Genomic DNA, 27,890 nt, shown 5'->3' with positions numbered 1-27,890 from the left:
TGGAAAACAAAGTTTTTTTAGCACCAAGATCACTTTGTGGAGGATCGGTAGACATGATGGAAAGTCACCGCACGGACAATTACCAAGGCTGACCGAGGCTGAAGATACCATGCCCTAAGCACAGATGTGACAGAAGGTTTTAAGACAGACACACGGATCCCTCGCTAGTGATAGCCAAGCTTGGGCATATTCCCGGAAATCGCGATATCGGAATCTTAGTTTTCTGGTACCGCACAGTAGTGTGCAAGCGAAGGGTTCTGGAAACTGGAAAGCACGCGGCCCAAAGAACGGTCGTTGATTGGATCACTGGGGTCACTGCTATTTTTAGTCGAAGATTGGGGATCTGAGATGGAGTTCGAAGATCGATTGATCAAACTGTAACATCTGATAATGCGTCTCATTTCGGTTCAATTAATGCCGTTGTCTCCAACGAGTCAGATATTTAACGCTGTCTAAAATTTCTGTACAGCACCTGAGCACTTACTGGAAAAGTTGCTGGGATCTGACAGGCAACATTGTGGCCTAGTGCTGAGAGCTGAGCTCAGATGGCTTGTTACCGGAGCGGACCGTCACAGCTTGAGAACAACGGCGGAAGGTAAAATTAAAAAAGCCAATTGAACCCATCTAACGATATGTATCTCGTATAAATCCACAGCCATGTATCCACAGCTCGTGATTCGAAACCGACGAATCCTCAAGATGGGTGTCTCCGAAAAAAAGCGACAGGGTATAACCTCGGAGTCTCAGCTTCAACTCCGTGGATCCACAGTTGCCGATATTACAATGTGTGATGGTATTCTCTGTAAAGGACACAAGAGGATATGGTAGTGAGGGAGGATCGAGCTTGGTATCAAATTATCCGGACATCGCATTCAAAGGTTTATTCCCAGCCACAGTGGGTCTATGGCCCATAGCCCTGACAAAAACAGTCACCATGAGCATAGATCTACCAGTGTTGATAGTATCATAGTAGTATACGTGCAAGTAGGCGGGTATCCCTGGATTCGAGGACTTTTGAGGGGCAGGATAGTAATTATAAGCTCGTCAAGTTAGCCAAACCAGAACAGAACAGCATGTATTGGTAACAGGCTTCTGTCAGCAAGACCCCAGTAGACCACTCATTCGCTATCATATAGTCTCAGAGGATCAAACAAAACCAGCATCAGAGATGACGAGCAATCGAACGACACTTGCAGATATCCTGTATATCAGCAGGCCATGGCGCAAAAAAGACAATTTATGATGGTGACGATGACGAGGAGTTGATTTTGGATGAGGCTGAAGCTACATCTACCCCTAGACACGTGCCTCGTACACTGCATCCTGGACAATTTGACTGATGAGTCAACACGTCATACTCCAGTAATCCCAGCGCAATAGCCATTATCGGAATTCATTACCGTTTCATGATGGCTGCGGTATTATCTTATAACATGTACCTGGTGCACACTGTTAAGGACTAGCTGTTTCGAGATGAGGAATAGGCTGGTCTTACCATTATGACTGGAGATCTTGTCCCATACTATTGGAACTGCCATGTATCATCCTGTAGACGGAATACAATACTGGTTTGTAATACCGTACAGTATCAATTCATTAACGTCCAAATGACTCATGCAGTGCTCTGTGAGCGATCTTTGCAAAAGTGCGGGAATCGGAAATGCCAAGGGATGCGCATCATCAGTGCAAACATCCCCGGATTATGTCTACTATTGGCGTATAAGCAGGTGATAGTAGTGAGGACTGTGCAGGCTTTATAGTCTTTTCTTTTCATCTCCTGTAGATCTGTCTTATTTGTCATTAATATTTGCTTGTTAGATGGCAGGTATTACCTATGGTTTGTGTACAGAGGGCTTCCCCATAAAAGCGTTTTCCCCTGAGTCAAACCCAAGTAATCTTACAATGTTACGCGAAATACACGTATAATTACATTTATGACATGACAATAGTCGTAATACGCGCTAATGCAGCAGATGCAGTAACCAGTATGGCGGGATGCAGGGATTATTGTCAAAAAAATTTTTTTTTCACCTTTTGTGCTCTGCCGCGTCGGAGAAAAAAATGGAGGCTTAATCGAGGATCCATGATGTCATTCTTTTTTCATTGCTTTATTTTATCCCTTTGCTTCTTTCTTTTTCTTTTTCGCTTTTGTTTTTTCTGTCGCGTTTCTTCATTGTTTACAAAATGATATACAGAATGAGTGCACAAGTACTAATCATACCACAGAAAAAAAGAGAAAATTACTGAGGTAGGTCGGTTGCAGTTTGCATTAGGGGAGAGGAATGACCAGGGGCACTTGCAGACAGAAAAATGTGATGATCGTAGCCAAGGAGTTCGGATGCAAGATCACAACAGAAAACACACACAAACAAAAGCTGTCAATTGTGGGCTACAGCGTTGAATTAACCATTAATGTGAAAAATATCTGTAAATCGCTCAGGAGGAATTATCGTATCCCTGTAGCTAACCGAACGACAGTGGACTGCACTCGGCAGTGCTGCACCATACTACCGAGCACTAGAGCAGTTCATCACAGTTTAGGGCAGTGATTTATTGAGGTCTGAAACACCAGCGTCAAGTCATGGGGCAATGTTCATCCTCCTTGGCTTCGTGGCACGTCACAGCAGGGCTTGATCGTGCCCGTGGGAGTCCGGCGGCAATTTGACAATCAATCAGGTCGTGTGTTTTTTTTTTTTTTTTTTTTTTCTCATTCGTTTGATCATCAGGATTGTCAGCGCACAAGTCGTCCTCTACAAGTACAGAGGACGGCGATTAATACTGGATTGGATGGAGCACCAGCGCTGCCGAGTACGCTGTGCTGTGTGCGGTCAGACCCAGAAACGCCCCCGCCAGGAGGAGCACGCGAGATTCAACGATAACACCGGCCAAAAATGATGATCAAAATGAACGCATACAGGCTGCTCACCGTACGGAGTACTCCGTCCATGAGCGCTTACTATACAAGGGTTTCCGCCCGTACGGCGCTGCTTGGGAGGGGTAAGTTTCCATATAGCAGTATTCCGTACATACTGCCATACATACCGGGCATATACCGAAATTGACCTCTACAGAATACCCTACAAGGTAGGACCCTGAAGTGATCCGCGAACAGCCAATTAATCAATCAATCACTTTCGTTCGTTTCCTCCCGACGGTCCGCAACGTAGTCTGCCGCTAATTTCTTCAACCCCCCTCTCGGCCGCTGCTCTCCGGGCGCTACGCCGCTGTATCTCTGCAGCAGCGATGGAATTGATGACATATTACTTGATGGATTGATTGCCGTTCCGCTACAGCCGCGAATTACCCCATACTGCAACTTGCTATGGAGTAAGTACATGGTACAGATCATGTTGTGCACGGTTCGGCCGGTAGCGGTAGGACCGGATGATGGCGCTTTCATCAAAATACCCCGTAGCAAGCAGTGCAATAGTACGGCGCTTTACTATATGAAGGGATCTCAACATACCGGCTAATGCGCGCTTCCCATAATGGCAGTAAGCAATGTACGAAAAGTCTAGTGCAAACGGTTGAGAAAGAGAGAAGAGAAAGAAAAGACGGTAAAGAGGCAACACATTAAAACTCGTTGAGGAATTCCGAGCGATACGTTAAATTGCGATAATTGGCAAGATGATCCGACGATTGCCCGAGTGCCGACCTCTTTACACGGTCAGAATACGATGTCCATCCATTATTGTGGATGCAGTTGATAAGGCATTTGCATTTGCATTCCACATGCAGTGGTTCTTCTGCTTGGTTGGTCAGTGAATGATATGACATGTCCATTGACAACTGACAACATACCTGTTATCCTAATAACTTCGCATGACATCAATCGGTTCGTCGTCCCGGCATGGATACCGAAAAGGATTGTACATAGTATGGAGGAGAGGTAGATCACACATGGCCAACTCAGCAATGCGGGTTTAACGATGCGGGGCTGGGATGCGCTTGCAGTGAACTTGAGATGATATATGTATTCTCAGCCGATCGCGTTGGGTATCTACTAACCGACACCCTACAATATATGGAAAACAGGGTATTTTGTAAGGCAAATATTTACCAATACATGAAATACTCTGTACCAGAGGCCGGTGGTATTACATCAGCGAAGTAGAGTATCCCGAGAGACTATGGCGTAGGTTTGATTGACGACTGTGCCGTATTAACAGCAGGCCCAGGCGTACAGCAATCGCCTAGGTGGTCAAAGTTCCGCGTTGATATCCGGATTAGTACTCCACCAGATATTTGAATATCTCCATTATTTCGGTGGCAGACCATTTGCCGATACTCTTTGTCTTAATAGTATGATTTGACTTAACTCGTCACCTTCATTGTGTTGGATTGTATAACTTTCGCCTTTGGAGGGAGCTGTGTCATAGAGCAGTTCGACTGGCAATAGCTCAAGTCCACCAGGATTGATTTCTGAAAAGCATAAGGTCTATTGTCACCATGTCTTCGTAACCTGTCAACGAGAGTCCGACAAGAAGACTCGTTCTGAATGGTCTAGCAATGATCAGTCCTGTATCAGTACATATAAGGCTTCACAAAGAACGAAATTCCGGTCAGATGCACCGATGACTGATTTTGTTCATGTCACCTATGGCGAGAGGTTATTAGCGAGCCCCTTGGATGTTTAGACCCTTGATGGGATCTCCTATCGGCTAAAAAGTCAGCCTTGTTTTGACGCTCTCGCCCAGGACGGTATCAAAGACGAGCTCAAAACCAGTCAGTTCTCAATCCCACGATGGGCGTCTCGATGGCCATCTAGAAGATGACATATCTGTTAGTCTCTGTTAAGCCAGGAGATGCGCGAACTGATTGATTTTTGAAAAGATAGAGTGATCGTGAAAAAAAAAAAAAAAAAAGAAATTGGGAGGGAAATCAGACCGTAGGAGGAAAAAGACGGAGAAGTTGCCCTCTCTTTCCTATCACATGATTACTTGTATTTCAAGAAGCACCTTATCCGTCTCGTACACCCAGATTTAGCCGTCTAATGTCCCTTTCCTTCCTAAGAAGACTGGCTCAATGGTGTACTTTATACTATGGCACTTGTAGTCCATACTGCTCAAGCCGTTGTGGAGATCCCTTCTCCACAGAATATGAAACTTTTCTCTTTGCCCTAACAGGAAGTCATTTGACTCTTGCTTTACCGCTAATCCGCCACGGACTGGATGATCCCAGCTGAAACGGCACAAAGGGTGATCGATTCGGAAATATGTTGGTGGTTATTGGCCCTGGCTTAACGTTGGACGATACACAAAAGTTTACTCAATGTAAAGAGCAAGGCCCCCAGGCACCAACCACTGTGTCGGGAGCAGTGAGGGATCCCTGAATGATGATGTTGTATTTTACACGCATAATTACCACGGGTTACGAACACGTTCGTATGTATGTAATTATCACGGTGCAGCCCTAAAGAGTGGGGAAACAGCAAAAAGAAAAACCACCAGGCTCCATTATTATTTTATCCCACTGTCATCATCGATGTTACTCTTCTTTCCCCGTGACCTCCTATCTTCATTATCATACTATTTTGTAAGAAAAAGTACATTGTAAGAAAAGGAATAAACAGTGTGATACGAGTCGATAGTTTCGCAGGGGGGCATGTTGATCATTATTGCCCACAGAACGCAGATGGAAAAAAGTGAAACAGCGTCTCAGCCCTCTTCTGGCTGCGAGATTGACAGTGACAGGATCCTTTTTCTGCCCCAGGAATGATCGTCCAATGGAACGGCAGATCGTGGGGTCGTCCATCGATACGGTATTCCAAGTATTTCAGGTAATTATTCGTAAATTTATCACCCTTAATTAGCGGCTTTAGTGTCAGAAAAGGGGCAATTATTCTGTTGCCCTCGCTGGAGTACTGGAGCAAATGCCACCGGTTTCAGAAAGCATTCATTCCCTTCGCCCGTTCTCCTTTTCTTGGTTTTCCAGGGGAGTCGGGACGGATTTCGAGAACTTGCCAGCAAAGTTCTAGATCATCCTGTAGTTTTGAGAATATCATCATTCTTATGGAACACTGTCATCATCACGTATCCAGACTTGTTGCTCAAGCGGCAACTGGGGAGGGCAACAATGACAGGTAAATATCAATATCAATACATACTATTCGTTTCATGCATATTTCATTACGTACGTAGAATTACATACATCAAAAATACACATTACATACATACATACTTCGTAACTGCACCGTACGTCAGGGGGCCCACCCCAGCTTTTCTTTCTCTTTTCCTTCCAATTTCCATCGAAACGGCGTCTTTTTTTGGCCTCCACCAATGCCTATTCGTGCCTGTTCTTTTTCTCTCTCTTGACTCCTGCCACGGATTTCCCTCCTTCAAGTATATTTTCCCTCACTTTTCCTACAGTCGACTTCCTCATTGCTTTCTCTTATCATCATCTCATCGCATCTATATGACATTTTCGCGAAACATTCCACCATCCTCACCTTCCGTCGCATGATCGCTGTCAATCCGTTCTGCTCCGCTACAGGTTCTCCTTCCACGTAATAGTGCAGCAACTTCCGACATAAGCAGCCAGCCTTCTTTTGCCCAACTGGGTCCAATCGCCGACTCCTTCTCGTTTCCTTGCCATCCTTGTTTCCGCTTTGGACCGCGTGCGTCTTACAATCTACGGTGTGCTGGCAGGCAGGTCATTCCATCCTTCTGCACGCACCCTGTCTGCCGTCGGGGCCGATTCGTCTTGGTGCGATCATAGCCCTCTCTATCTTTCCCTCTCAGCCTTCTATCTATCTGTCTGCCTCTGTGTGTGCGTATCTCCGCGTGGTCCGTCGCATTTCCCGCACGGTGCCTTATGGTCTGCCTTGTTGGGAATACGCGATCATCCCTACAAGCCCCCCTCAAATATACATATATGCACATCCCCGGGCAAGGGAATCCCGTTGACAACAAAGCATTTGTGCAGTACAGGATCTATACGATCTTTTGAAACCTGCGTGCAACCCGGTACTTTCCCCGTCTTTCCTCCGCCTTTCCGACGAGTTCCAGTCAACCGGACTGTCCGCTGCAGCCCACTCAGTCTATTTGTTTCTGTGCATCTTGGCTGTCTGTTTTCTTGCAGAAACACAGCTTTCCCCGCGTGTCAGGATCGACAATCCGAAGAGGGGTAATCCAGAAAAACGGAAAGGAATATTCATTGTGGTTAAAACGGAAGCGCCGGCCAAAGAAAAACGACGCGCAACAGGAAATTCGATATATAAGACACAAGGCTCAATCGACCGTGCGGGAAATAAGCAAACGGACTCGGGATATTTCCCAATCAGTGTCGTGCCTCCTCCTTCCCTTTTGATGAGCTGAACAGCCTTTTTTTCATTCCGGCTGTTGTCGCAAGTGGCCTATTCTCTCGATTTGTGCGAGGTCAGGTCACCTCGTGAAACTTCAGTGTCACACAACTCCTGCGCCCGTTTCAAACTGCTCTTCAGGAACGCCTGCTCTCTTTCCTTTCCGCGAGCGCTCTCCGGCAGGGCTCTCCGCATAGCATCAAAGGCAGGCCAAGATGCAGAGAACAAGATCTGTACAATTCCGTTAAGGACGTGACTCCATTCTTCTTGCGCCTAACACACCAGTCAAGACACTCCCTTTCTTACTCTCCCTCGGCTTATATTGAATTTTATCACGTTAGCGACTACCTCATCCGTCTTGTGTCACAGAGTCCAGGTGACTCAAAGCCATTGACACGGTTTCAATAGCATTTTTAACCCCGCGTTTTCCAGTCGAGTGTATAGTCTATCAATATGGCTTACGCTGCTGCCTCGCCGTCCGCCCTGAATGGCGAGACTCAACCGAATTCAAAAGTCCCATCCATCCCGAAACTCAAGCATACAAAACTCCCTCGTGTCATCACATCTCTTCCGCTAGCTCCGGCTCCTGCTTCGGCTCCTACTCGCACATCACCTCTTGCGACCACTCCGAACTCCTTGTTTCCTACCTACGTTCCTTCCAATGCTTCTAGTCCCTCTGGTACCCCCTTACAGACTGCCACAGACGGGCCTTGCTGTCGTGTTCCTTCTTACCCACTCGCCAACCCAGGTCCTTTCGAACTCGGTGAATCTATGATGGCAGACAATGCCAATGCCTCGGGTGACACCGTCATCCCCAATCCGTTCAAAGGTCCCGGTTTGATGCGTCGTATATCTCGGGGTGCAGCCAACAAACTCACACGGAGGAGGGCATCGGCTTCCCAAAATGAAAAACGTGACCGCAGCTCCGGTCCCGTCATCATGCGTCGTCGCCGAGACAGTAAAACCAGCACACAAGGTCGGGAAAGCGCTCTTGACTCAAGCAACGAAGATGACAGCATGGAGGCTCTTGATTCTTTAGGTGCCTGGCGTGGAACCGAACCGTGCAGTCTTTCTAACGAAGATATACTATCCACTTCTAATGGCAGCGTGGCCGCCCCGAAAGCCGATCCAGCCATCCAGCGCGGTACCTTGCTGACAAAAGTAACCAAGAAACGGCGGAAGCAGGTGCAGTTTTTTCTGGACCTTGACACCGCCAAAGTTTACTGGGATGTCTCCAACCCAAATAAGCGGTTCTACATCGACGACATGAAGGAGATACGTGTCGGACCAGATGCCCGCAACTACCGTGAAGAACATCAGGTCTCAGAAGATGCGGAAAGCCGCTGGTTCACGATCATAATTTCCGATTCTGAACGGTCTAAGGGCCGTACTGTCAAAACATTGCATCTAATCGCTCCAAACCGTCGCATTCTTGAGCTTTGGACCTCGACTTTGGAACACATTTCGCGGTACAGGATTGGCCTCATGGCTGGCTTGGCTGGTTCTAGCCAGAGTGAGGCGGTCCTGAAGGCACACTGGCAGCGTGAGATGCCGAGAGTCTTCCCACAGGGCATCAAGCCTGATGAGGAAGAAAGCCTCAATTTTGGAGCTGTCGAGAGTGTATGTCGCAGTTTGCACATAAACTGCTCGAAGAATATGCTTCGGGCCCAATTCTCGAAAGCGGACGCTAGCCAAAAGGGAAGACTGAACTTTATCGAGTTCAAGGATTTCCTAAAGCGGCTAAAAGAGAGAAAAGATATCAAGGAGATCTACAAAGCCCAGGCTGCAGACCATAAGGCTGGTCTTACCGTTGACGAATTTCTGTCCTTCTTGCGCAACGAACAGGGGGAAGACGTTGACTCGGATTGTGCTCACTGGGTTTCGATCTTCGAGAAGTTTGTTCGGAAATCGAAGCCGCGTGGTCTCAATGTTCCCGAATCTCCAGTGACCCAGACACCACCACGAATGGGCCTGGACGCTTTCTCTTCTTATATCACATCGGCTTGCAATGGCATTTATGCGTCCAAATCACCCCAGTCAAGGTTCGATCGGCCTCTAAACGAGTATTTCATCTCGAGTTCTCACAACACCTACCTTTTGGGACGCCAGGTGGCTGGAGCCTCCAGTACCGAGGCGTATATCACCGCTTTGACGCAAGGCTGTCGTTGTGTGGAGATTGATTGCTGGGACGGTGCCGATGGGCGACCGATCGTATCGCACGGCAGGACCATGACCACCAGTGTTCTGTTTGCGGATTGCATCTCTGTTATTAACCGTTATGCGTTCGTGGCCTGCGACTTCCCTGTAATTCTGTCCCTCGAAGTCCACTGCAATCCAGACCAACAGCTGGCAATGGTGAAGATCATGAAGGATGCCTTCAAAGAAAAGCTCGTTCTTGAGCCTTTGATTGCGAAGACCTTTATTCTGCCATCGCCCGAAGAATTGAAGGGTCGGATTTTGGTCAAAGTCAAGACGTGTGATGAGATTGAAGGGGGCATGCGGCAGGATTCGGCACCCTCCTCCACAGCTACAACCGTTGCGACTTCACCTTCCACGGGACGGAAGCGCAGTTCGAGTTCACCTTTTCTGCGTCCATCGGCAGCCGATATTTCTATGCCCGCCGGCCTTCCCCCTCTTTCCAGTTCTCACACCATTCAACCCGATGGATCAGGTCCCATGATAACACAAGAAAGACGGTCACTCACAACAACGAGCATGAGCAGTGCCACTGATGACAGCGATAGTGCTTTGATGTCTATGCCACAAGACAAGAAACGACGCCAGAAGAGCAAGATCACCAAGCCACTTTCGGACTTGGGTATCTACACCAAAGGTTACAAATGGCACAGCTTCACATCTGTTGATAGTCAGCGCTATAACCACGTGTACTCCTTTGCTGAACGATCATTCGAAGGTATCTGTCGTGAACACGAGAACAAAGTCATGTTTGAGAAGCACAACCGGAAATACTTGACGCGAGTCTATCCGTCCGGTTTCCGCTTGCGATCTTCCAATTTTGATCCTCTGAAGTTTTGGCGGCGCGGTGTGCAAATGGCGGCTCTCAATTGGCAAACGTATGACATTGGTATGCAGTTGAACCAGGCCATGTTTGCTGCGGGCACCGACCGCACAGGGTATATTTTAAAGCCAGAGAGTCTCCGCGTCTCTGACCCATTCGATGCAGAGAAGAAGCTCAAAACCGAACGGAAGCGTGTCGAGTTCTCTGTTGACGTAATTTCAGCTCAGCAACTGCCCCGCCCAAGCAGTATCGGACCCGATGATAACATCAACCCGTACATTGAGATCGAAATGTTCAGTGCTGATGACCGTGGCCAGAGCCTGGTTGTCGGAGAAGGAGGCATGAATGCCTCTGCGCGCAACGGTATTTCTGGACTCGGATTCCCACATAGGCGGCGCACCAAAATTGAACAAAGCAATGGTTACAATCCCATCTTCAACGATCGTTTCAAGCTGTCGCTTGAGACAAAGTATCCCGACTTGGTTTTCGTCCGCTGGGTCGTGTGGAGCTCTGTCGATGGACGCACCCCTGGCAACAACAGCGTCCAATTGGCCACCTTCACCGCGAAGCTTAGCAGCTTGTCTCAGGGTTACCGGTACTTGCCGTTATATGACGGCAGTGGTGATCAGTTCCTCTTCTCGACCCTCTTCTGCAAAATCACCAAAAAGGAGCCCGTCCCTGTTCCACGACTGGAGGTCGAGGAACTAAGGGCCGAGAGAATGGGTATTCTCCGACAAATCAGTCAAACCGTTTTCAAACGTGGTACATCCACTGAACGGGATCGGGATCAACAGTCGGAGAAGGGCAGCGAGCCTCTCGCAAGTCCGGAAGACAGATACACTACTTCTCCAGTCTTAACCCCTACCGTCTCTGCTACATCGACGACATCGTCCTTGCCTCTATCATAGATGTGCGAATAGCCATCTATCTCTCGTTTTATCCTTTTCTTTCATCATTTTCATTTTACTATTTGGTTTACTGTTTTCGACTATCACGACTCATCTTCCCTCATCTCCAACCATATGCAAATAAAAGGAGCGGCGTTTTCGATTTGTTTTTTATTTCTTTCTTCATGGGAGCTTATGGCGCGTTGTGGTCACTCATGGGTTCTTGAAAGCCATGGCATTTGACATCATTTTGTTATATTTTTTGTTCATTCTGTTACCAACGGGCTATGCATGGAGTGTCTTTCACTCTCATCTATTGCCGTTGGATTTTCTTTTATTGCCATCTGTTTTCTACTTCTTCCCTGCTTTACAATACCTGTCTGGCGATACCCTATGTTTGCATCTCCTTTGTCTTGATCGAGTTATACTTTCGTTGCATATGTTATGTTTATTTCGGGTATGGGATTTCGATCATCAGGTTGGTTCAAGGGAATCGGTCAGGATGAACAGCATTTGTGGGAGTCACCAAGGGAAAAATGGGTTGCATTGTCAGATATGCATAGCGGTGGATTTCATACATATAGAGGGCGTAAAGATATACGCACCTCATGGCGAGATTTTGAATTTGTGTTCGAGTTATCCTGCTCTCGTTTACCGGGTTTCTGAGAACACATCTCGGCCCGGCCATGGTTCAGGAGTCATGTCAGTCTTTATACTTTCTGCTACTTGTGTTATTAATATGATCATGCGCGACTGGATCGAGCTTTTTATATCAGATCATATTACTGTTCTTTGTTCTTATGTTGTATGATTAGATTGTAGTAGCTTGATGCTACTAGGATTGTTCGGCCATTTCTCGGGATATAACGAAGTTTGACGATATTGCATTTTCATGTATCTTCTATACGTACTATTTATCTTGATTTCAATTCGAGGGAGACAGTTTTGTTCACCTATACCGTAAAGACTTGTACAATCCTGATATAGTCCGGTCGACTTACCAGACTGACCGCCTCGGTCAACCTTCCCGAAGTGGTCCCAAAAGGCAACGTGACGCTTCTTGTCCATCAACCATCTCAGGAACGACAATACCCCAGAATCATTACTTTTAACTCAACTCTACGTCCTTAATCAATTAACCGCAGCCATGGATCCTTTCTCAGCTGAGGGTGGTATGTCTCCCCATACTCCAATATATCAACCCCTCCCTCATCCCCCGTACTCCGTACACATAGCCAACTAACCCACCAACAACCAGAACTCATCAACATCCACAGCGCCTTCCACCAAGGCCAATACCAATCCGTCCTCGACTTTGATACCTCCGCGCTCTCCTCTGAAAACCACCTCCCCGCCCGCGTCCTGCAATTCCGCGCCAAAATCGCCCTCGGCCAGCCCGACCAAGTCATCTCCGAAATCCAGTCCGAAGATGACACCCCGGATCTCGCTGCCGTGAAAGCGCTGGCGCAGCATGCGACGGGCGATGAGGATGTTGCAGTGAAGGGCGCGCAGGAGCTTGTTGGGAAGTATTCGGAGAATGCTAGTGTGCTTGTTTGTGCTGGAACGGTGTTGGCGGCATCGGGAAAAGAAGAGGAGGCGTTGGGGGTTTTGGGTATGCATCAGGGGAGTCTTGAGGCGTGAGTCTTTCTTTCTTCCTTATGTTATTGAAGGATGGGGTGAGGGTGCTAATTGGGTATAGGGTCGCTTTGATCGTTCAGATCCATCTACAGCAGAACCGGACCGATTTGGCGATTAAGGAAGTGCAGGCTGCGAAGCGCTGGGCTCAGGATTCGCTTTTGGTGAACTTGGCTGAGTCGTGGGTTGGAATGAGAGTCGTATGTTATCCTTTCTCCCCGTGATTTTGATCGGTTCGATTCTAACCATGATTACTCTTCCGTACAGGGCGGCGAACAATACCAATCCGCATTTTACGTCTACGAAGAACTCGCAGCCGCCCCCAGTACTACTGCTGCGCTGTCGACTGTCGGCCAGGCCGTTGCGGAATTGCACCTGGGACGGATCCCCGAGGCTGAGGCTGCGCTGTCGGCTGCTCTGGAGAAATACCCCGATGATATGGAGTTGATTGCCAACACAATTGTGTTGAATGTGTTGGCTGGGAAGCCGACTGAGGAGTTGGAGTTGTATGTTTCCTTTTTCTCAGTCTCTCTCCCCGAGTATCTTATGAAAGTCGAGACTAACTGTTTTGCAGACGTCTTCAGCAAGTTCAGCCATCGCATACCCTTTTGGCCGATATTGAAGAGAAAAGCGAGCTTTTCGATACGGCGGCTGCCAAGTATGCACCACGGGTGTCTTCGTGAATTTTGTCTTGGTAATTTTCTGCTATTCGCATTTTTTTATAGATATACCACATTGATTGCCGGGTTACTTAATGAATTGATACGACGGCGCAACTATCCTTAGTGTAATCATCAAATGTATACCAAATACCTCATTAATTGCTAATCTGACCAGCCAACCACCTCTCTATCGCCCTTCCCTGCTGTGTATCTGTTCCGCCACCATACATCATCGGCGCATGGGTTTCCCTGTCACCAACCACAAACTCAACCTCGGTCCCTGAGGACCGCACCTTATCCACAAGCGCCTCGATAGGCGAGAGCAAAATCTCATCCCCGCCAGCCGTAACCAACAGCGCTTTCGTCTTGACATCCCTCCACCACTCCGCAGGTGCTGACAACGGCTCGCTCCAGGGATCACTTTCACCGTTGCGCGCATCCAAGTAACCGGAGGACCATCTGTCCAGGTTTGCGGCCGAAATGATATCGCTGTAATGGTTTGATTTGATTGAGGGCCAGTCTGTGCGGAAAGAAACCCAAGGCGCAATGGCGTACACGCCTGCTAGCGACCTATCCTCCTCATCGTCGGAGATGGTGAGAGGTTCAATTTCAGGGTGCGGATGGGTGATATGCATAAGGACAGTGAGAGCGAGGTTCCCGCCGGCGGAGTCACCACCGAGAAGAACGTTGGATGGCTTGCGGGTAGTCAGGATATAGCGCAGGGCATCAACCGCTTGGGCAAGTTGAGTAGGATACACGGCTTTCGGAGTCAATGTGTAGGTAAGGAAGAAAAAGGCAATGTTGTCATCCGTTGTATTGAAGGAGTGGAGGATCTCTGTGCAGAAGCCGAAATGTTCAGCTGTGCTGGGGAGTGCGAAGCCGCCTCCTATACAAGTACAGAATTAGATATATATTCTGTCAAGAGTGAGAGCAAGAACAGGGACGTACCGTGGTAATAAACCACCACCTTTTTGGCGTTTTTTTTACCGACCCAGTGGCCAAAGGCGCCGTGGTTCAAAGAGATTGTAACCGGCTGGACTTGCTCCCTGATAGACCAGTCCTCATAGTTTTTGTTCGTGGGTGGGGTCAGATACCTATCATCATGTCAACCCTTTCATCCAGACAAGGTCAGTAAGCGATAGAGAACTTACTGAATCTGTCTAAGCGACAGCCGTTGAAGGCCCGTTTGTAGAAGTTGACGGAATAGATGGAAACGATAGGTCCTTGTGCCGTTCTTGCCTCGAAACAAGCCCGTAACAGAGGCGTAGAGGGTCGACGTAAAGACGGTGAGAAGGGCAGGGAAGAGATCGATCTTCTCCCAGAGAGAGAGACCGGGAGATGAGGATTGTTTGCTATCTGCTCTCATTGATGTGAATGGTAGTTGTGGTGATGGTGGTGAGGTGTTTCTGAGGGAGGAGTTAATGGCATCTTAATATAGAGAGGGGTCCCTCGCATTAGACAGGCGCATGTATGCCTTATCCTTATGTCTAGTGCGTAATAAGCGGCTGCAGTTAGCGTCCTGAGATGGCGAAATGAGGAGAAAACTGATTGACCTCGGTTGTTGCCGATCCTAAAGCAATGCATTATTCATTGACCCTCGTTTAATATTTGCTTGGCTTTGTTCATACATGCTCCACAAGCGTAAAATGCAGACACGATCTGTAGTGTTTGAACACGGTATTCCATGAAAACTGATATTACATTTGTGCCTACTCCCACTAGTTGCCGTTCGCCATGTCTTCCTTACCCGTCAAATCGCAGAATGCCCTGAAAGTGGTAAAAACCTTTTTGTCCTCCTCCCCTCCATCGGTGTTTTCAACAATACACTCAGCAGTTGCCCCGATGAAAAACACATATCCCTCCTTGATTTCCTCCGTCTTGTTCGCAACCCGGATCTGGCCTTGTCCGCCTGTGCAGATCAGGATACTGGGTCCCGCAAGTCCATCAAAAGTCGCCTTAGCTCCTGTTCTGTTCAGGTCAGTCTTCACCACACTGAATTCCTCGATCGGAGGATCGTAGAGAAGGCAAGACGATCCGCTTGAGTACGCTGGCACATTCAGCACAGCATATGGATAGTCAACTGGCTCCAGCTTCTGTTCCTCGATCGGTGCGTAGGAGTAGGTCAACATGTTGGTAAGAGTTTCCACGTCCTTGAACTTGGGGGTGAAACCGGCGCGCACAACGTTGTCAGATGATGCCATGCATTCAATGATATCTCCAGAAATATACGCATGAATGTCGTCGGCTTTCAGGAACATGGCCTCACCGGGCTCCATGGCGACGAAGTTGAGGAAAAAGAACACAAACAACCCAATATCGTTGGGGAATTGGCCGTTGAGACGACGAATGATGGCGGCTAGCTCTGCGGGACTGCTAGGGCTGCCAACAGGGAAGCCATCCGAAGCGGCAAAGGTCTCTGGGGAGCTTTCTGCAGCGGCAATGATGTCCTTTGTAGCTGTCTCGATCTTGTCTGGTGTTGACTGCATCAACGTATTGAAGATAGCGCGCAATGCGTCTTTGTTATTCTGCTTAACGTCAGAGTCTTCGGACTCTTCTGCTCCTTTGACAGCGTTCTCGAACTGGCTGGCTTCCTCGTCACCCACAAGCTTCCGAAGCGGTTTCAGAACGTTAAGGAAGTAGACAATCTCTGCCAACGGACGGAACCCACACAGCCCTTCAAACGGCGTAACAGCGATTGTCATTTCCGGTTTGTGGTTGTCATCTGGGATGGTTGGTTAGGAGCGAAACGAAGCGAAGGGTATCTTCCACGGGAGGGCTTACCAGGGTAGTTTCGGGGATCTTTGGCGTGGAGTTGCTCCGCCAATTTCTTGTTCGGGTGCGCTTGGATACTCAGTGCTTTCTGGATCGAAAGCACCTTGAAGAGGAACGGGAGCTTTCCACCATATCGCTCGCTGACCTCTGTGGAAATCAACGCCTGGTTATCCTGCACGAGGTCCAACAATGTCCTCTGAGTCTCAACATCTTTGGAGGGAAGCGAAGGATGCGTGCCCATCCACAGCTAGAATGACATCAGTCAACCATGTCAGTCCATTAGCAATATTTATTATGTTTTCCTGGGAACCCACTTCAGCGTAAGGCTTCTCTGCCTCTATCGAAAAGTCCGAAGCCGCTGTGGTGGCTGCAAATCTGGCAGCAGCCGACTCCGGGCCGATCTTGCCTATGACGATATTCAGTACGGGGACCCCACGAAGAGATAACCAGCATTCTTACCCCAGTCATAGCTGTTGACACCTATTCAATTGACATGTATGGTTAGTCTCCAGTCACTAGAGCTATAACCGGTGAATTCATAACACATACCACACTGGAGACGAAGCAATGGGACTTGCATTGTTGGCCGTCAATTCTGAGTAATGGCTTGAAGATGAGTGAATGCAAGCTGTAGATGAAGGACGTGGCCAGTAGAAGGTATCTCTGGCGCCCGTGTAGTTTCTTTTCTTTGTTGTTGATATCTCTCTGCCTTTATTCTTCCTTGCTACTTTTCTTCAAATCCTCGTGACTTGTTGAAGCATGTCCTCTTGATCGCCGTTTACTGTTTCTCCCACCGCAACCCCTCCATCCCTCTTTTGGAAACCTATCCGCCGCACCGCGTGACTGTCATGACTTCGCCCAATCACACCGTCGCCTGGCCCGCAAAGCGCCTACCGCCCAATAATAAAGCGAAAAACACTGCCAAGAAGGCGGTAAGAGGTGTCATTGGCCATAGCTGCCGCCAACCTGGGGATCAACCGCCGTCCCAAGAACAGCTGCCGGACAATACGCGGTCTCTGGATCAATATCAAACTCAGAATCCGAGCCCAAGCCAGCGGCAAAAGCACCGCAAGCAACCCAGTGGACAGGCGTTTGGCTCTGAAAAGCAATTCGTCCCTGCATCAGAGCTTCAGGTTAAGGAACCCCGTCCGCATAGTCAGAGACAAGGGGCAGCCCGCGGAACACGCAGCGCTGCTGACCAGGAGATTGTGTCCGCTTTTGAGTGGGAGACACTGAAACTTGAAAAGGCGCCACAGCCTCCAATTCCCGTCGCAAGAGCCGGAAACGGCAAAAAGTCGAGACGGTCAGCGGCCGAGACCATGTCACGGAATCGTCCTCGAGGGCCCCCATTGCCCCGGGATAATGGGCTGGCGGCGAATGAGGAGACTGACATGTGGAACAAGATCCTACAGGATCTGAGAAAGTCCAAAGAGAAAAATGATAAGCAGAGATCTCTGGCAGAACAGATTGCGGCTCTTAATGAAAGGATGGGCAAAGAGACAGGCAGTAAGTGTTTTATTTTTTGTTTGTTTCGTCTTCTCTCTTGTATCCATGTGCCTTGCGGCAATCGTAGCTTATGTGGCATAGCTTTTGCCTTGGCATTTGTTGTTCAGGAATCTGTTTTTGATTGGGGATGCTTAGGTGGATTTATGTGTTAATTATTGATTACAGAAACCACTCTCAATGATCATAACGACCTGGACAGTCTCCTCCGACAAATGGCGAAGCTATGTGAAGATGAGAGAGCAATCTTGCTAGACGAACCCAGTGACGTGGTCAAAAATCTGGGACTTCTCACTGCCCTACGCCAGGCCTCGGAAGCGGAGGCACCACTCAACCGAGCTGCATCTCTTTCCAAGTCGCGCAAGAAGCGCAATGAACTGGATGGATCATCTACAGAGTCTCCCGGGCCCACCGGTCCATCTGTCTCGGACAAGGCCAACCGCATCAAGGGCGCTGTTCCACGTAGTGGTAGCGTATCCAGTACTCAGACCCGCGATAATCGTGAGGTCCGAGACAATGTGGCCGTTAAGATTGAAGAAGGGACAGAAAGCACCAAAGGCACTATTGCAGAGCGTAGTGGTCATTTAGTGATTGGCGCGGAAGTTGTTTTCAAACATAACAAGAACAAACAAGGTGTCGAAGGAGAAGGAATACAATGTATCATCAAGAATATTGCTGGTGACGGACACAAGAAACGGTATGTTAGCTTGGCCCTTTCCGTTATCTCCGATGAATATTTTGTTTGACCGCAGAAAAAAAAATAAAGGTATGATGTCCAGGACCCCGAACCAAACGAGAATGGCGAACAGGGCGCAGTCTACAAAACAACAGCAGCCTCTCTAATCCCAATCCCACATATTGGATCGGCGCTGCCACCGTTTCCGCCAGGAAAGCAAGTGTTAGCCCGATATCCCGACACGACCACGTTTTACCGCGCGGAAGTCACGGGATCGAGGAAAGATGTCTATCGTCTCAAGTTTGAGGGTGAAGAAGATGACAAGGAGATGGAAGTGGACAAACGCTTTGTCCTTGAGATTCCCGGAAAGTGATGTTACGACGACTACGACTTAGACCTACTTCTACTCCATACCAGCCCACGCTTTCCCACGTTTCTTTTTTGTTTGACGTTCTGGAGGCGAATTTGAAACCACGAAGGCTCTGGACTGGCAGGAGGATTGAGCCATGATACCCTTTCTGTGAGCCAAACTGCCTTTTTTTTTTCCGACTTTATCGCTGGATGCAGTGCATTTTGACATCCGAACACCGGATGATAACGTAGATCTAGAGACCTCGTACCGACACCGGTCCTCTTGGGAATACCCTATCTCTTGTGAATTGAATGTCAACTCTAATTGTTTGCTTTTTTCTTCTCCATCGCATCTGGCCCCCCTCTCTAATATTAGACCATCATGTTCATATATCTCTTTCGTAACGTAAATTGATGAAACAGAAATCCCCTGGAGATCTCTTCACACCACGTCCCCCCACTGCCATGCTACTGATGAAACCTCCGAGATATGCGGACGGGACAGCCTGACGTGCGGGATGTCAAGCTCTAACTAACTACGCGTCTCCATCAATCTCAACTTTATTGGCATCCATCTTCAGCTCTTTCCGGCCATGAGATCGGTTATCTTCATATAGACAACCGCGGCAAATAAACCGTCTCGCCGATCATCCCCCCCTTCTGGGTGACTAATACCTTTGAAACCGCCGCTTGTCGGTGACTAAGCACTGGACTTTGCCTCCTCCCAGACACTGGAGTCTAGGAATTACCACCACCACGAATCCACGACGCCTATCACCACCAACCAGAAACCGTCTGGCGGCAGTTTGATGAAGTTCCAGATCGTCCCCTTTGCGGAATGATGGGCTGCGTCGTCTGGCGTTCTTCCCGAATTGTTCGTTCGTCCTCGCCTTGAAGCGCTTCCCCCCATCGTATATGTACCTGGGCCCGTCCCTTCTCCCGTCTTCTATCAGTCGCCATCTTTTCCCATCCATTGTCCCATCGCTTTCCTTCTTCCAAAATGGCCGACCTACCTTCTCACGTTTCTCGCTTTTTCTCTCCGCAATCACTTCGGCCTACTTCGTCGAGTGAAGCGGTCAATGGCATCGATTCCTTCGGTCCCGTCCTGCCCGTTGCGGAGTCGGCCGGTAAGAGACCCGATTTACCCCAGGACCGAGCCAGTCCTGCAAGTAGCACAGAACACGACCATATCGAGATGGCACCTGGAGTACCTGCGTCCTTGCTCTCGCCATCTTTTACGCCGCCCGCGACTCCTGGAGGTACCGTGAACTCGTCACAACTCTTCCAGCAAAGTCAACAACTCCCCAGCAACGGATTAACAAGCATGCATATGCATGCAAAGCACCCGAAGCTTCTACCTCGACTGCCCAATGTCGAATGTATTGTTCGCGCCCGGATTCCCACCACCACCGGAACCGAGATGTTCCTCCACCTATATCATAATGACATTGACAACAAAGAGCATCTGGCGATTGTGTTTGGGAACAGCATCCGCAGTCGAAGCTTGGATCAGGTTCGTCCAGGAGAGACGGAAATGGACCGGATGATCCGCGGTGCATATGTCGGCCGATTGCATCCGGGCCGTGTAAGCAGCTGGTATGATCCCGAGCGCGCAACAGCGGCAGAGAGCTCGGCGACCGATATTGCGGACGATTCATCGGAATCGGGATCGTCTCCACCTCCATCGTCAGCATCGTCGACTTCGCCAGCGGCTTTGCAGAGCAGCCTCAGCCAGGCACCGTTAGTGAGAATCCATTCGGAATGCTACACGGGCGAAACAGCCTGGTCGGCGCGCTGCGACTGCGGTGAGCAATTGGATGAGGCCGCGCGTTTAATGTCCCTTCCGGTCGAGACGTTATCTGAGCTTGCGACGCAACAAGGCTTATCCGTGCCATCCAATGCTTCGGGTGGCGTTATCATTTATCTACGACAAGAAGGCCGTGGAATCGGTCTGGGGGAGAAATTGAAAGCCTATAATCTTCAGGATCTGGGATCCGACACTGTAGAGGCCAACTTGTTTCTACGTCACCCTGCTGATGGACGAAGCTACGGCTTGGCCACTGCCATGTTGGCCGACTTGGGCCTAGGAGAGGACTCTAACCCCCATGGAATCCGACTACTCACGAACAACCCGGATAAGGTCCGGGCTGTCGAGGGTCCCAACAGAGAAGTGGTGGTCAAGGAGAGAGTAGCAATGATTCCCCTGGCGTGGAGTACCGGTGGGAAGACAGGCATCAAGAGTACAGAGGTCGAGGGTTATCTCCGGACAAAGGTTTGTGTTTGCGCCCCTTTCCAATTCAAGACTACAATGGCTAAAACCCGTATAGATTGCAAAGATGGGTCATATGATTCGATGATTCATAGGCACTCGTTTGTCATCTATTAGTGTATGTTCTCTTTACTATTGTTTATTTTCTGTATATTTGGGCTGGCGATGGGCATCATTTTGTTACTTTCCAGGCGAGCAGGCATCTCTTCCTCATTCTGTACATGCACATTTTATACTGTGCACATAGACGAGCAAGTATCGACTTTCTTTTCTCTTTCCTTTTTCCTGGTGGTTTTGCTTGATACCATATATTCCCAGTCGGTCCTGGGATGCTTGATCGAGTCAAATGTATATTGGACTTCATTTTGGATTTTTTGAGCAGCTCTGGGTCGGTGGGCCTGATTCGTGCAGCAGTTCATGGGCGTTCTGTTGATACATATTTCCCGAAGATATAAAGGAAAAGAAGAATGTAAAAGGGGTTTCTTTTCTACATAATTCCTGCACAAATTTAACATATCTAGCGTCCATCTAGTAAATCTAAGATCGTGCTGTTGCATTGCAACGGGTCCCACTCCTGTTGGTTCGGTGAGTTCAGCTCGTATCGCATACTCTGGACGGAACCGTCTAGCTCTTTGCATCATTATCATCATCATCACAGGCCAAGTCCCTTTTTCTCTTTCTCTAATGACCCAGATTGCCAAGTGCTGATATATCCTTCAATTCATTCGCTCCCTTTCTGTCTCTCGTTAGATGGCCGTTTCTTATCGATTGTGCGCACAGTGAGGTCATGGCTTCCCCCGGACCTCCTGTGGGCAAAGAGGCTGCTCCAGCTTCCACCCCAAACGAGTCTTTATTGTCCACGGCAATTCCCGAACCTCTAATCAATGATGCGAGTCGGCCCCAATCAACAGCATCTCCAGCAATAGCCCGCGCAGACTCCGTGAAACTCGAAGACTCCCCAGCTCCGTCCCGACTCGAGTCCGCCGAAGCAGAGACCCCCAAAGCAGACGATGACAGCGGGAAGGGTCCATCGACAGCTGGGCGCAAGCGCAAGCTGAATAGTATCTCTGCTCGTGGTGTGGCGAACCTCACGCCCGATCAGTTGGCGAAGAAGCGTGCCAATGACCGGCAGGCGCAGCGAGCCATTAGGGAACGGACCAAGACGCACATTGATGCTCTGGAGCAGCAGGTGCGCGATTTGTCGTCGCAGAAGCCGATTTTAGATTTGCAAGCTGCGGTGAAGAGGTATGAGGCAATACAAGAAGAAAATAAAGAGTTAAGGCAAAGGTTACAGGCTGTGATGGATATTATCCAGCCGCTGGGAAAACGGGAACCTACATCGAGTGAGCGCGACCCTTGTTATATATATATATTTTTATTGTTCTCTTGTCTTGAGAGAGACATTTATTGGCATTATTCGTCTTGACCATAACTAATTGCCTTAGACGGTCCAGCAGCTGCTCCCAATGCTCAAACCCAACTCGTCCCGCCTCCGTCGAATCCATCGCCGCCCCTTGACAATAATCGATTCACTCCTAACAGCCAGAAGTCAGCAGTAGCAGATCAATCGTATCCAGAATCGCTTGCAAGCTTAGGGACACCTTCGCCAACACACTCAGCGCCCACGCTAGGCGGTGCTCGCAGGAGCAGCATTGACGGGAACGCTTCGTTTCGCGTTGCTCTCGATTGCCAACGGCATAACTTGACGCACGGACTTGATTTTGGCACCGATGAGCGACTGGGATTCAACTTCTTGGTCGACCCCTCGAAGACAGTCCCAAAAGTCGATAATTTCAGACAGGCTACGCAAGTGAATCAATTTCCGATCTACGCGCCACCGGTCAATCCCGCTGTGACTGATCAACCTCCACCTGCCTACTTGACATTGGTCAGGAATTCTGCACCTACCTGTACTCTAGATGCCATCCTGCTAGATTTCCTTCACACTCGACAGCGTGAGGCGGCCCAGGGGGTACCGAAGCAGAATCTAGTCGGGCCTCCATACCCGAGCGTGTCCTCACTTCTAAACCCGGAGAAGAGCATGTACTCGCACCCAGTTTCGAAAGTCTTCACTGATATCCTACGGACGTTTCCTAATATCGCCTCACTCCCAGAACAAGTCGCTGTTCTCTATCTGATGTTCCTGTTGATGCGCTGGCAGATCTACCCAACGGCAGAGAATTATGATCGACTGCCCGAATGGCTGACGCCTCGACCCTCGCAGCTTCTCACGCCGCACCCTCCCTGGATAGACTACATACCGTGGCCGCGCATGCGTGACCGTCTCGTGATGGGACACCAGGATTATGTGTTCGAGAACTGGTTCGTGCCGTTCACAGAGACATTGTCGGTGAACTGGCCGTACGAAGCTACGGACTGTTTACTTTCGACTAATGAATGCGATGAGCTGCTCGTTAACCCAGTGTTTGAGAGGCATTTCCGCAATCTGGGGAATTGGTCTCTGGGGCCTGCTTTTGCGGAGGCGTATCCGGAGATGGTTGAGACGACTAAGATCAAGGTTCCATGGCGGACGCCGTGATATTCCCTCTTTTCCTTGCTTCTTTTTTCTTAATTTATATATATTGGGTGGGTATGTTCAGGAGGCAAACGGAGGGCTATGTTTATATGGTGTCTGAACAGGTGCTTTGGGGGGTGGTTGACTATGGGTGTGATTTTCATCATCTGGTTTGTGAATAATCTGGCGCATAGAACAGGGTTGGCATTGTGTTTGTTTTGAGTTATAATTTGATCATTGAGCTATGGATCTGTGTTTGTTTTTTTTTTTTTTTTTTGTATGTACGGAGTAGAACACTATATCCATCTCTATATAAAAGTTAATTTAAGACCCTCCCTTTCTACTCTTTTCATTCCAGAAATCCATTCCAGCTTTTTGACGCAAAACGCCATACATAGAGCTGCTATCAAGGCATTCGCCGCCGTACTCCCGCGCAGCTTCCATGTTCTCCTGGGCAAGTTGCAGAGCAGGCAGCTCGACGTTGTGATCCTTGGCCATGGTTAAGGCATGGTTTGCATCTTTGATGGACAAAGACACGCCAAATCCGGGACGAGAGTCAAGAGGAGGTGCGTAGGCGCCAGTGGTCAATCTGTTTTGGTCAGCCATGTTGTCTGGAAAAGCGTGGGTAATTGGAGGAATACCTCTTGGAGTAACCACCGGCAACAGGACCAAAAGCTTCTCCGATGAGTTCCTCCATTGGACCTGTTCCGAGGCCGGTGCGTTCAGCGAAGACCTGGGATTCACCAACGGCTTCCATCATGTTGACGGTGACGATGTTTCTACACTATTAGCAACCCCACTTCCTTCAATCATATGCACACAACAAAAAAAAATAAAACACTCACCCTGCAATCTTCAACAGCGAAGCCTTAGTAGCATCCTCCCCACACTCAATAACCCTCCTCCCCATAACATCCTGGATCAACGGCTTCACCAACCCAACAGCATCCTTCGGCCCCCCAATCGCAAAAACCAACCTCCCATCCACAGCAATCGGATTCCCCCCAAACACCGGAGCCGACAAAAACACCGCCTGCTTCTCCTTCAGCTTTGAGACAGTCAATCCCACGGTCTGGGGGTGAACAGTGGAGCAGTCCACGAAGATCTTGTTGCGGAGGGACTGTCCAGAGTTAACAGCGGTCGAGATGAGGTTGGACAGCACGGCGTCGTTCGAGATCATGGTGAAGATAATCCCGCACTGTCCGACGACTTTCTCGAAACTGGTCTCAGGAATTCCGCCTAGTGCTTGCAGGGGGTTGCCGCGTGCCATTGTACGGTTGGAATAGATCATTCCAGGAGCTTTTTTGGTGACGAGATGGCGCTGGAGGTTGGTGGCCATTGCTAGGCCCATGGAACCGAGGCCATACTGGGGTTGTTAGCTGCGTTCATTCTTGTGTGTGTGTGGGAGAGGGTGGGGGGTAGATGGCTCACCCAGCCGATTCGGGTCATTTTGCGATGATTGTACCTGGTCTACTTGAGAACTGTGTTTCGGTGGAATGGCAGGATGTTGATGGATGAGATAAAGATAGATAACCGAATCGTCCCGATGTCGGCCGAAAGATGCTTTAAGTATCCTGAAGCTATAGTCTGTATACTTTTGAATGGTGTGGGCAATGTTCAACTCTTTATTTTTTAGAGCATATGCGGAGTAGAGAGGGATGGGAGATAGGACTCGTTTTGAAGTGTTTGTTTATTTTGACAATGCCATACTCTACGTGCTATCACCATCCTCGTGCCTACAGACTGACACTTGTTTCTTTTTGCTTTCCCCAGACCATTGGATACAAGCACCTGGTCTCTTAACTGGTGATAGATTACATCATCCATAAATTGTAATTGCTGTACAGCCGTTGAAACTGTCGAGGCCTCAGGCTACCAATCTATGCCGTTGGTTTTGATGTCTTGGTCCAAGCTAGTTGCATTTGCATAATCTGTGCAGTATGCATTTCTGCTATTTTTTTTTTTTTTTTTTTATCAAAGTGCACTTGGCAAGTAAATGTATGCAGTGCCATCAACTGAGCTTTTGGTTAGACATTAGTGTTGTTGTATGGGGTTCTGTAGTAGCCAGTTTCACCAGTAAATCGGACAATGGTATAGATGGCAGTTTCTCAGCATTATGTTTGTACCAAGCAATTGAACTTATCAAGGGAACATCCGCAAGTCGTTGTCTCTGTTGTCTCTCTGTCTCTGAAGAGAGAACTGACAGCCATTTAAAACTCCTGCCAAGACCCGCACCTGACCACCGCCGGAGTTCCCCATATCGACCGTGTCCTCGACTCTCCTGCTTCTCTTCCTCCCCAGGTTTCTGTCATTCTTCAATCATCTCTTTTTCTTTTTGCATTCCATTCTTCTCTTTTATATTTGTCTTTCCTCAGTTAGATTGTACTGAACGACTCGCAATCATGGCGGAAATGCCCATTGGTGAGCTCCTCTACGTCTCCGTCACCGCATCACATCCCCGAGTATAGCTAACTAGCTCCCCAGTCCTCGACGGAGGAACTGGTTTCCTCAAGGTCGGATATGCTGCACAGGTACGCTAAATCCTTCTCGATTACAGTATCTTATTCTGACCTCATTTCCTATAGAACTTCCCAGAGCATCAGTTCCCCTCGATAGTGGGGAGGCCCATACTCCGGACGGAGGAACAGGCTGGCGACATCGTCGTCAAGGATATTATGTGCGGAGATGAAGCTGCCGCCGCCAGATCCATGCTTCAAATTAGCTATCCTGTATGTCTTGGTCTCTTGCGCGTCCGTTGCGTCTCGTTTGCCCTACCCCGCTTGCTCCCCCCCAACGGTCTCTTGTCATTTATGTTAATCTGGTCGCATCGCGAATCGTTATGCGGAATTCAATAGATGGAAAATGGTATCGTCAAGAAATGGGATGACATGCAACACCTATGGAACTACACTTTCTACGATAAGATGAACATCGATCCCACGGGTCGCAAGATCCTCCTCACCGAACCTCCTATGAACCCCTTGAAAAACCGAGAACGGATGGCCGAGACCATGCTGGAGGGATACAATTTTGGGGGTGTTTATGTGGCGATCCAAGCGGTGCTGGCACTGTATGCTCAGGGTAGGCCGTCCTGCTCTTCGTGTGCCTGCCAGGAAGAAACTAAGTTTCTATAGGTCTTAGCAGTGGTGTGGTCGTTGATTCCGGTGATGGTGTCACCCACATTATCCCCGTTTACGAATCCACAGTCTTGAACCACCATATCCGCCGTTTGGACGTTGCTGGTCGCGATGTTACCCGGAACCTGATCGCCCTCCTTCTCCGTCGTGGATACGCCCTGAACCGTACGGCAGATTTCGAGACGGTGCGCCAGATCAAGGAGAAGCTTTGCTACGTTTCTTACGACCTGGAGTTGGACAAGCAACTCTCCGAAGATACCACCGTCCTGGTTGAGTCGTACACCCTTCCCGACGGTCGAGTCATTCGGGTAGGAAGCGAGCGTTTCGAGGCCCCCGAATGTCTCTTCCAGCCTCACCTAGTCGACGTCGACCAGCCTGGAATTGCCGAGATGCTCTTCAACACCATCCAGGGTGCTGATGTAGATGTGCGTTCCAGTCTATACAGGGCAGTTGTGCTCAGTGGTGGTAGCAGCATGTACCCCGGTCTGCCATCGCGGTTGGAGAAGGAAGTCAAGCAGTTGTGGCTTACGCGGGTGCTTCAAGGGGATCCGGAAAGACTGAACGTATGTACTCCGCTTCATGTTCGAAGAAGGCAAGAGCTGACGAAAACAACAGAAATTCAAGGTCCGCATCGAAGACCCTCCTCGACGGAGACACATGGTCTTCCTGGGTGGTGCCGTTCTGGCCAACCTGATCGCCGATAAGGAGGACATGTGGGTGACTAAGGCTGAATGGGAGGAGCAGGGTGCTCGAGCTCTGGAGAAGCTCGGTCCCAGATAATTTCAGTTTCTTGCTTTGTATCACCTGTTTTCTCTACTTATTCGCCTTCCTGTCGATATATCTATCTACGTTGCCTTAGGTCCCTTGGTTCTTTCTCTTCAGCAAGCGTTTGACTTGGTTGATATCACATAAGGCTCTAAGGATTATATTCCTTATTTCTGTTCTTGTCAATTTGTAGCTAGTTTCGTATAGAACATTTCAGCGAAGTTATACACTAGTACTGGTACAATAGCAATAGCCACTTGGACTATGTTGATCTTTTCCGAGTGTCATGTCCTAAATTTTAGAAGGACAAATGGCCGAGTGCCTGTAAGATATGCTGTTCGATTTTGTTCATAAAAAAGAAAAAAGCCCCCTCCCCTGCATAGTAGCAGCTAGTGAAAC

At 48.9% G+C, this 27,890-nt stretch overlaps 9 protein-coding genes across 9 annotated transcripts; 6 read left to right on the top strand and 3 right to left on the bottom strand.

Moving 5' to 3' along the window:
- The first annotated feature begins 7,317 nt into the window (after positions 1–7,317).
- Positions 7,318–11,332, top strand: EURHEDRAFT_191520 (putative 1-phosphatidylinositol-4,5-bisphosphate phosphodiesterase Plc1). Its single transcript, XM_040777910.1, has one exon. The coding sequence runs from the start codon at positions 7,754–7,756 to the stop codon at positions 11,225–11,227; it is 3,474 nt and encodes a 1,157-aa protein (XP_040636054.1). The 5' UTR covers positions 7,318–7,753; the 3' UTR covers positions 11,228–11,332.
- A 792-nt stretch (positions 11,333–12,124) lies between these two features.
- EURHEDRAFT_415489 (putative Coatomer subunit epsilon) lies at positions 12,125–13,655 on the top strand. Its single transcript, XM_040782705.1, has 5 exons — positions 12,125–12,378; positions 12,465–12,843; positions 12,906–13,041; positions 13,109–13,347; positions 13,416–13,655. The coding sequence occupies exons 1-5, from the start codon at positions 12,354–12,356 to the stop codon at positions 13,522–13,524; spliced, it is 888 nt and encodes a 295-aa protein (XP_040636053.1). The 5' UTR covers positions 12,125–12,353; the 3' UTR covers positions 13,525–13,655.
- A 3-nt stretch (positions 13,656–13,658) lies between these two features.
- Positions 13,659–14,869, bottom strand: EURHEDRAFT_462567 (putative 6-hexanolactone hydrolase; the record flags this gene model as incomplete). Its single annotated transcript, XM_040784811.1, has 3 exons — positions 13,659–14,389; positions 14,452–14,597; positions 14,655–14,869. The coding sequence occupies 3 exons, from the start codon at positions 14,867–14,869 to the stop codon at positions 13,659–13,661; spliced, it is 1,092 nt and encodes a 363-aa protein (XP_040636052.1).
- Positions 14,870–15,221: 352 nt separating this feature from the next.
- pmi1 (mannose-6-phosphate isomerase pmi1) lies at positions 15,222–16,855 on the bottom strand (the record flags this gene model as incomplete). The annotated part of the gene is made up of 5 exons (XM_040784821.1): positions 15,222–16,225; positions 16,285–16,522; positions 16,590–16,681; positions 16,735–16,755; positions 16,825–16,855. The coding sequence occupies 5 exons, from the start codon at positions 16,853–16,855 to the stop codon at positions 15,222–15,224; spliced, it is 1,386 nt and encodes a 461-aa protein (XP_040636051.1).
- A 436-nt stretch (positions 16,856–17,291) lies between these two features.
- Positions 17,292–19,207, top strand: EURHEDRAFT_485020 (SAGA-associated factor 29 family protein). The gene is made up of 4 exons (XM_040785546.1): positions 17,292–17,781; positions 17,947–18,475; positions 18,545–18,974; positions 19,064–19,207. Exons 1-3 carry the CDS (start codon positions 17,595–17,597, stop codon positions 18,825–18,827), a joined length of 999 nt encoding a protein of 332 aa, XP_040636050.1. The 5' UTR covers positions 17,292–17,594; the 3' UTR covers positions 18,828–18,974; positions 19,064–19,207.
- Positions 19,208–19,805: 598 nt separating this feature from the next.
- Positions 19,806–21,162, top strand: EURHEDRAFT_380164 (GTP cyclohydrolase II; the record flags this gene model as incomplete). The annotated part of the gene is made up of 2 exons (XM_040779253.1): positions 19,806–21,077; positions 21,133–21,162. The coding sequence occupies 2 exons, from the start codon at positions 19,806–19,808 to the stop codon at positions 21,160–21,162; spliced, it is 1,302 nt and encodes a 433-aa protein (XP_040636049.1).
- A 488-nt stretch (positions 21,163–21,650) lies between these two features.
- EURHEDRAFT_191418 (bZIP transcription factor) lies at positions 21,651–23,763 on the top strand. The gene is made up of 2 exons (XM_040777909.1): positions 21,651–22,417; positions 22,520–23,763. Exons 1-2 carry the CDS (start codon positions 21,862–21,864, stop codon positions 23,611–23,613), a joined length of 1,650 nt encoding a protein of 549 aa, XP_040636048.1. The 5' UTR covers positions 21,651–21,861; the 3' UTR covers positions 23,614–23,763.
- EURHEDRAFT_543875 (NAD(P)-dependent oxidoreductase) lies at positions 23,741–24,958 on the bottom strand. Its single transcript, XM_040787421.1, has 3 exons — positions 24,435–24,958; positions 24,231–24,368; positions 23,741–24,178 (listed from the first exon to the last, which is right to left on the bottom strand). Exons 1-3 carry the CDS (start codon positions 24,938–24,940, stop codon positions 23,914–23,916), a joined length of 909 nt encoding a protein of 302 aa, XP_040636047.1. The 5' UTR covers positions 24,941–24,958; the 3' UTR covers positions 23,741–23,913.
- Positions 24,959–25,848: 890 nt separating this feature from the next.
- EURHEDRAFT_415486 (actin-related protein 2) lies at positions 25,849–27,759 on the top strand. Its single transcript, XM_040782704.1, has 6 exons — positions 25,849–26,010; positions 26,074–26,120; positions 26,175–26,318; positions 26,445–26,670; positions 26,724–27,289; positions 27,342–27,759. Exons 1-6 carry the CDS (start codon positions 25,992–25,994, stop codon positions 27,504–27,506), a joined length of 1,167 nt encoding a protein of 388 aa, XP_040636046.1. The 5' UTR covers positions 25,849–25,991; the 3' UTR covers positions 27,507–27,759.
- The last annotated feature ends 131 nt before the right edge of the window (positions 27,760–27,890 follow it).

The sequence above is a fragment of the Aspergillus ruber genome (assembly GCF_000600275.1).
Source record: "Aspergillus ruber CBS 135680 unplaced genomic scaffold scaffold00027, whole genome shotgun sequence".
NCBI lineage: Eukaryota > Fungi > Ascomycota > Eurotiomycetes > Eurotiales > Aspergillaceae > Aspergillus > Aspergillus ruber.
The sequence above is the reverse complement of the archived record's forward strand: the minus strand, read 5'-3'. Positions and strand labels throughout refer to the sequence as shown.

Excerpts from the sequence above, each read along its gene's own strand:
- EURHEDRAFT_485020 (XM_040785546.1), top strand. The coding sequence starts at position 17,595 with ATGTCACGGAATCGTCCTCGAGGGCCCCCATTGCCCCGGGATAATGGG. Across the intron at positions 17,782-17,946 it reads GATGGGCAAAGAGACAGGCA|AAACCACTCTCAATGATCAT; the intron begins GTAAGTGTTTTA and ends TATTGATTACAG. Across the intron at positions 18,476-18,544 it reads GGTGACGGACACAAGAAACG|GTATGATGTCCAGGACCCCG; the intron begins GTATGTTAGCTT and ends AAAAAAATAAAG.
- EURHEDRAFT_415489 (XM_040782705.1), top strand. The coding sequence starts at position 12,354 with ATGGATCCTTTCTCAGCTGAGGGTG. Across the intron at positions 12,844-12,905 it reads CATCAGGGGAGTCTTGAGGC|GGTCGCTTTGATCGTTCAGA; the intron begins GTGAGTCTTTCT and ends AATTGGGTATAG. Across the intron at positions 13,042-13,108 it reads CGTGGGTTGGAATGAGAGTC|GGCGGCGAACAATACCAATC; the intron begins GTATGTTATCCT and ends TCTTCCGTACAG.
- EURHEDRAFT_543875 (XM_040787421.1), bottom strand. The coding sequence starts at position 24,940 with ATGGGCCTAGCAATGGCCACCAACCTCCAGCGCCATCTCGTCACCAAA. Across the intron at positions 24,369-24,434 it reads TCGCTGTTGAAGATTGCAGG|AAACATCGTCACCGTCAACA; the intron begins GTGAGTGTTTTA and ends CTAATAGTGTAG. Across the intron at positions 24,179-24,230 it reads GCCGGTGGTTACTCCAAGAG|ATTGACCACTGGCGCCTACG; the intron begins GTATTCCTCCAA and ends TGACCAAAACAG.
- EURHEDRAFT_191520 (XM_040777910.1), top strand. The coding sequence starts at position 7,754 with ATGGCTTACGCTGCTGCCTCGCCGTCCGCCCTGAATGGCGAGACTCAA.
- EURHEDRAFT_191418 (XM_040777909.1), top strand. The coding sequence starts at position 21,862 with ATGGCTTCCCCCGGACCTCCTGTGGGCAAAGAGGCTGCTCCAGCTTCC. Across the intron at positions 22,418-22,519 it reads AAAACGGGAACCTACATCGA|ACGGTCCAGCAGCTGCTCCC; the intron begins GTGAGCGCGACC and ends TAATTGCCTTAG.
- EURHEDRAFT_415486 (XM_040782704.1), top strand. Across the intron at positions 26,319-26,444 it reads TGCTTCAAATTAGCTATCCT|ATGGAAAATGGTATCGTCAA; the intron begins GTATGTCTTGGT and ends GGAATTCAATAG. Across the intron at positions 27,290-27,341 it reads GGGATCCGGAAAGACTGAAC|AAATTCAAGGTCCGCATCGA; the intron begins GTATGTACTCCG and ends CGAAAACAACAG.